The sequence below is a fragment of the Culex quinquefasciatus genome, chromosome 3 (genome assembly GCF_015732765.1).
Source record: "Culex quinquefasciatus strain JHB chromosome 3, VPISU_Cqui_1.0_pri_paternal, whole genome shotgun sequence".
Classification (NCBI taxonomy): Eukaryota; Metazoa; Arthropoda; class Insecta; order Diptera; family Culicidae; genus Culex; species Culex quinquefasciatus.
In genome coordinates this window covers 137044852-137052211 of record NC_051863.1, presented here as the reverse complement: position 1 = coordinate 137052211, position 7360 = coordinate 137044852, and the positions used below count along the sequence as shown (strand labels likewise).

Below are 7360 nucleotides of genomic sequence, written 5' to 3'. Positions count from 1 at the left end.
GGAAAGAGTTGAGCCGATTAATAGAAATGTCGCACAGATCGGGCTCAGGGATGGAGAACAGCGGTTCTCCGACGAGGAAGTGCCCAGGAGTGAGGGCAACCACGTCAGTGGGATCGGAGGAAAGAGGAGTAAGGGGTCGGGAATTAAGGACGCCTTCGATTTGGACGATCAGGGTGTTGAAATCGTCAATGGTGAGCAGCGTATCCTTCATCACGCGGTAGAGGTGATGTTTGAAGCTTTAACAGCGGCCTCCCACAGCCCTCCGTGGTGCGGCGATCGGGCAGGGTTGAAGTGGAAGGTGATCCTTCTCTGCGCAGTGAGCGGCGACTGCATCCGACGAGTGCATCGCATCGAATGCTCGGCGCAGTTCCTCCAGGTGGCGATTAGCCCCGACGAACGTTCGGGCGTTATCGCAGTAGAGGTCGGTCACGCGGCCGCGACGTCCAACGAGGCGCTTTAGGACGTTTATGAACGACGCGGACGTGAGGTCGTACACCATGTCGATGTGTACCGCTTTCGACCACATACAGACGACGATCGCGACGAATACTTTGACGGACGCGCCGCGACGATTCGGTGGCCTTACGGCGAACGGCCCGCAGTAGTCGACACCACTGCTCGCAAACGCGCGCGACGGAACGAGACGAGCTGCTGGCAAAGGCCCCATCATCTGGTCAATGCTTCTTGGCTTGCAGTGGAAGCAGTCCAGACACTCGTTGACGACTCTCCTCGCAACATCTCGCCCCCTGACCGGCCAGTAGCGCTGACGTAGCGTCGATAGCAGCAGTTGTGGACCCGAGTGTAGAGTATCCCAGTGGGTATTTTTGGCGATCAGATGTGTCAGATGTGCTTTGGCGGGCAAAATTATGGGGTACTTGGTGTCGAACGGTAAGCTGCTGTTTTCCAACCGGCCGTGCACTCTGAGCAGACCCTCCGGGTCGATGAAGGGATTCAAGGTCTTGATTTGGGATTTGAAATCGAAGTCTTTACGGACTGGGCCAGGGTTTTTGAGAAGATGCTTGATCTCCTGAGCGAAGTGGGTGCGCTGCGTCAGTGTAATGAGCAGCTTGAGTGTGTCGTCAATTTCTCGAAACTTTAGAAAACCATTTCGTCGTTGTTCGGGACGGCTGCGACAGTTGTCCGTGAATCTCCGAATCCAAGAGACTGAGCGGAGCAGGGGCAAGAGTGCGGAATGATCTTGGATTTGGATGCGATCTTCGAGAGAGCTTGTTGTGAGCACCGACACAGTTTGTCGTACTTCGTCGTCACGAGCCTGCATGTGTAATGGTGAGAGTTCAATGCAGTTTTGGGGCCAATGCGAAGAGGGCAGCTCGATGGCCTCTGGTCCGTGCTCCCACAATACACATCCGACCAGCTCTGAAGGAAGAAGTCCCTGAGAAATCAGATCTGCTGGATTCAGGTGGGTTGGGATGTGACGCCAGGGCATGCCCTGCGTGAGGCGTTGGATTTCTGCGATCCGGTTCGAGACGAACACCTTCCAGGTTGATGAGCACGACGCAATCCAATGCAAGACGATCGCAGAATCGGACCAATAGACCACTGGACAGCTCAGGTTGGTGGCTTCCAGGACAGCTGCGGTCAGTTGGGCCCCCAGCAGAGCTGCGCACAGCTCGAGACGGGGGATCGTTAATCTGCGCCTAGGGCAGACGCGAGATTTCGAAATGAGCAGGTTGACCTTCGACCTGCCGTACGAGTTGGTTGACTTCACGTAGACACACGCGCCGTACGCCTTGTCGGACGCGTCCGAGAAACAATGTAGCTCGATGACCACTGAGTGATCGATTAGAACTCGGCGAGGGATTTTGAGCATGCTGAGGACGCGAATTTCGATTCTGTACTGCTTCCACCATTCTTGATACTCCTCTGGCAGCTCTTGGGTCCACCCGAAGTTCTTTTCCCACAGCGATTGGAGAAACATTTTTGCTCGAACAATGACTGGTCCTGCCATACCAGTTGGGTCGAACAACTGCGACAATTCCGAGAGAATGAGTGCCTTCGTGATTGGCTCCGTCGAGTTGTATTCGGGAACCTTGCAGCTGAGGTGGTCAGGCACCGGCTGCCACAGAAGGCCGAGCGTCTTGATCGATCCGGATTCGCTGAGCTCCAACTCGGTTCGGGGATCTCGGAGTTCCTCGGGAATGTGAGACAGAACGCGAGAGCTGTTGCTGCACCACTTGCGCATGGTGAAACCGCCAGATCCAAGAAGTCCGATGAGTTGACGATTAGTTTCCATCAAGCGGTTCTCGTCGTTGTCACCCGATAGGTAGTCGTCCACGTAAAACGATCGCTTGACTTGAGGTGCAGCGAGGGGGTAGTTTTCTGCCTCGTCGTCGGCCAGCTGGTTCAGGACGCGGGTGGCGAGGTACGGCGCGGGGGCGGTACCGTAGGTAACAGTGTTCAACTGATACGTCTTCAGGTCCTCGTTCGGGGTAGATCGCCATAGAATCTGCTGCAACGGCCGATCGTCCGGATGGACGAGTACCTGCCTGTACATTTTCTCCGCGTCGGCAGTGACGACGTACTTTGGCAGACGAAATCGCAGAATGGTGTCCAAGAGTGGTGGTTGCACCGTAGGTCCAATGTAGCATAGATCGTTGAGCGAGATGTTGTTTGACGATCTACACGAAGCATCAAAGACCACTCTGGTTTTTGTTGTTGTGCTCTCTGGTCGCTGGATCGCGTGGTGAGGAAGGTACACGGAGAAAAAAGCGTTCCGAAAATCATGAACAATGTGCCACGAAATCTGGAACAAGGTGATATTTCACGGTACGAAAACGTACCATGAACAATTTCCATGAACAAAAAGCAAATCATGAACAGGTGTTCACGAAAAATCGTAACGCCTGCAGCATAACGCTTAGCTTGTTATCGAAATCATGAACACTGTTCACGATTTCAGGGAACAACGTGGGAATGTGTTCACGATTTAAAGAACACTTTTAAATGTGAAAAAGAGTTTGGAGCTAATAAAAATGTTAAGTTTTCTGGATTGTATGTTAAAAGTTTTAAGCATATCGAACAGCCGTAGTGGGCAAAATGCAGTTTTTATCTAATAATTTTGGTAAGAAGCCGTTACTCACTGTGACGGCGGCTTAGGGATTTGCCTTTATTTTTATTTTACAGAACCCCATATTTAAATGGCTGTACAACCTGCACAATAATAAGATTATTATGTTTAAAAACGTAACGTAACGCTTCTTTAAAATCGTGAACTTTAGTTCATGATTTTTATCACTTCTGTTCATGAAAACGTAGTTTTTTGTTCATACAATCGTGCACGAGTTCACGATTACATGAACAAATATTTTACGCAAAAACATGCACATTTGTTCACGATTTTCGGAACGCTTTTTTCTCCGTGTAGAAGTGAGGCTTGCTGAGATCTGGGGTGACCTCTTCCATATGCCCGAGCTGTTCGTACTCCGCCATGAACTTTGAGTACTCCTTGTTCAGCTCCGGGTTCGACGTGCACTTCCTCTCAGTACTAAAGAATCTGCGTTGAGCGACCGCAATCGACTCTCCCAAACTAGATCGCAACTCCTCACGAATTGGCAGACGAACCACGTACCGACCGTCAGGGGCTCTAGTGTGGGTCTTCACAAAATGATTCTCGCAATACCGTTCCTCGAGGGACAGGGCCTTCCCTGTCTCAAAGCTCTCCACCTCCCAGAACTTGCGAACTGCAGCTTCCAGCCGTTCGACAGCAGTAACGTTGCAAGTTACGGATTGTTGTGCAGGTGCATCCGTGTCGCCAGCGACGACGTATCCAAAGACAGTGTTGCGTAGTGTTGGTAGGCCAGATCCAATCGAAAGTTGTTCACCCTGCAGGATGGCGAAAAAGTGCTTGACGCCAATGATCATGTCGACGTCATGAGCGATGTTGAATTTTGGATCGGCAAGTGGGAGGTGGCGAGGAATGACCCACTTCGAAACATCCACGTTGGTAGTGGGAAGGATTCTGGTTAGGGAGGGCAGAATCAGAAAGTCCATGCTTGTAGTGTACGGGCCCACACGAGACGAAACAGTGATAGTGGTTTGGTGCTTCACTTTCTTGACAGTTTGACTGATACCGTACACATCGACGTTTGCGGGTTTGCGTTTCGACCGCAGAGCCTGCGCGAGAGATTCGGTTACGAAATTAGCTTCGGAGGCGCAATCCAACAGGGCTCGAGCATGGATGTGTGTGCCATCTGCACACATCACTCTAACGTAGGCGGTCAGCATAAAGACGACAGCTTGACCAGCCTTCGAGACGAACGAGTGGGTTTGAGTGACTGCTTGGCTGTGAGTCACTTGCGAGTTGTGAGACCCTGACGGTACTGCGTGCGAGACCGACGACGGAACGAACGAACGCGAAAGACATTGCCCAACCGACGGCGACGGGGCCGATCCCATTTCCCGAGGGACCACGTGACACTGCTCGGCAGTGTACGTAACCGACGACGGAGACTCGACGACCGAAGCCAATCGTGAGGATTGTTGACAGTGGGCAACTTGTACAGCTGAGGCCGTTGGTTTGTCGGCGGCAGCTGTGTTCAGGTGTAACAGTGTGTGGTGGCGTTTGTTACACGTTCGGCACGAACCCGCAGTGCATGCTTTCATCATATGGTTTGCCTTTAAGCAGTTCAAGCAGAGACCGTGCTTTTTGGCAACGTCGAAGCGGTTTTGTGGCGAAAGCTTCTTAAATTCATCGCACTGGTGCAGCATGTGCTCTTGCTTGCACAGCTTGCACTGGGATAGCGTATCACTAGTGTTGGTAGAGTGGTACGCTGAGGTCTTCGAGCGAGTGGATTTGTGTTCGACCTTGGGTTCGGGTTTTGTGCCGTGTTGCGAAGTTTGGGAGAGCTTTAGAGATTGTAACGTGCGAGAGCGCTTGAGGATGTATGCAATCAGATCAGGGTAAGTAGATTTCTGGTCGTCCTCCAAGCTGTGCTCCCACGCCGTCTGGGTTCCAGGATCAAGCTTGATGCTGAGAAGGGTGCCGAGGAACGAGTTCCAGTGATCTTTGGACTCTTCAAGCTTGTTAAGCACGCCAACGCGCTTCTCAAATTCGTCAGCGAGTTCCGAGAGCGCTGTCGACGATTCTTTGTGAACAGAAGGAATAGATAACAGCGCCATGTAGTGCTGTTTCAGGAGCAGATTCTTATCATCGTACTTTTTCTTCACAATGTTCCACGCGATCGTGTAGTTTGCCGTGTTCACATCCAAATTCTGAATGCGCCGCGCAGCATCCCCTTTCAGCACAGATTTCAAATATTGAAACTTCTGCACCGACGACAAATGGTGGTTCGAATGAATAAGTGAGTTGAACAGATCGTGAAAGTTCAACCACTCATCATAATCCCCGTGGAAATCAGGGATTTTCAATTCGGGGAGCCGGACGGAGGAATGAAATGCAGGTGGAGCAATGGGGGAGGGAGGCGCGTGAGTGTTCTGTGTGGCGATTTCCAATTTCGACGAGAGAGCTCCCTTCAGCTCAAAGTAGTCGTTTTCAAATTGAGTCCTAACAGCGTCAGGCTCGTCGGTCAAGGGTTGGCTAAACTCAATTTCAGCTTGCACCTCGTTGAATTCATCCCAAAGATGATCCAGTTTCTCGAGGCGAAATTTGAGTTGGGGGAAATCCCTATCGAACACAAAATTATCGTCGTAATGGTGAATCAACTTTAGGGAACCCAAAATGTTGTTCCGACGAATCAAATGCTGCTTCAGTTGCTTCGACATAGTGATGAGCGCAAAATCCTCAAACCCCGTGAATTCACACTTTATTTGTCGCAATTGTGGTTCACTTGTAACTCACCTTATCTGCTGCTGTGAGGTTACCTTTGCTCGCTTGGCTACACCTGCTTCCTCGTCCACGCGGTTTCCACGTGCACAGTCCAACGATGTCCTTGCCTCGTACAAATGTCCAGGTCGAGAAGACTGCCGTGGGCAGATTGTTCCGACCGAAGATCCCTCGTAGGATGAAATCAGCTACTCTCCGACAGACGACGATTGTTGCCGGAGTCCAAGATTCCCACGATGTTCTCCTCAGGCCGGCCGACGATGGTGATGACCAGGCAGTCCCGGGTTTCGGCACCAAAAAATGTACGCAAACTGGGCAGCTACTCGGCAGGACGTCTTCTCCGTGGGGTTTGTTTCGGTGTGGGGAACTTGCCAAAATCAAAAACGAACTTTCGAAGAAAACTACGGCTTAGTCTTGGGCCATTTATTTAAAGAAAAAAGCAAAAGTAAAGTTGGCAGAGGTTCCTCCTCGATGTATTCTCTGTAACGTTGTCGAATACGAACTAAACCTAATGAGCCGCAGCTCCCTATCGGCTACCCGATCGATCGTGCTGACGATCGTCGGCGGAAATGCAAAAGATCGCAGAGAGCGATAAGAGATTGATTGAGAGAACGCAACAATTCATGATTACATTAGAACAGTCCAAAATTCTTATATCTAGGGTAACAAATTCAATCATCGGCAGTAGTTCTCCAACAATGGTATTTAAAAAAATAACTCCGATAGAAGATCGAAGAATTGGTAGCAGTGAATTAACAATGACTACCTTGTGCTTTGAAACCGATTTTTTTTCAATTCGATTATGTTTATTTCTGTAGTTTATCAACTAACAATCAGTTTTGTAAAAGCCATACAGAGTTTGTTGCAGGAGTAACAAATAAACTACAGAGCCTCAAAAAAATATCTGAGATCCGGCCTAAAAAAAGCGCATTAAAAACACTAAAGTACTTATAACTTATGATAGGGTTGTCAGATCATCAATCTGTTGGTTGCATGATAGATCCGGACAACTTTTTCATCAAAATATTTGAGATACGGCCTCAAAAAAGTGTATAAATAACACTTAAGTGCTCATAACTTTTGATGGGGTTGTCAGATCTTCAATCTAACGCGTTGGAAAGGTCTTTCAAATACCTTTCTAACAATATATAGCATGACGGGTTTTCTTACAATAACCACCCTTTTTACAATCTTCCGAAGTTTAGCTAAATTCGTTTTTTTTGCGTAACTTTTGAAGTACTTTTCTAAACTTCATAATATTAACTAGGGTCTTGTGGGACCCCAAGACGGATCGAATGACACTAAAACGGTCCAAATCAGTTCAGCCAGTCCGGAGATAATCGTGTGCATATTTTTCGGTGCACGGACTTACAGACATGCACACGCACAGATATTTGTTCAGAATTTGATTCTGAGTCGATAGGCATACGTGAAGGTGGGTCTACGAGGTCGAATAAAAAAGTTCATTTTTCGAGTGATTTCGAGTGAAGGCAAAAACAAAGACTAGATAACTGCCAAAAATAATTAAAATGTTGTTGGCTATCTGCTCATCTGCTG

At 49.2% G+C, this 7360-nt stretch overlaps 1 protein-coding gene across 1 annotated transcript; it reads right to left on the bottom strand.

Annotated features, from left to right (window-relative positions):
* Nucleotides 1-238: 238 nt before the first annotated feature.
* On the bottom strand, nt 239-5742 carry LOC119769263. The gene is made up of 2 exons (XM_038261208.1): nt 3368-5742; nt 239-2639 (listed from the first exon to the last, which is right to left on the bottom strand). The coding sequence occupies exons 1-2, from the start codon at nt 5740-5742 to the stop codon at nt 239-241; spliced, it is 4776 nt and encodes a 1591-aa protein (XP_038117136.1).
* Nucleotides 5743-7360: the final 1618 nt, after the last annotated feature.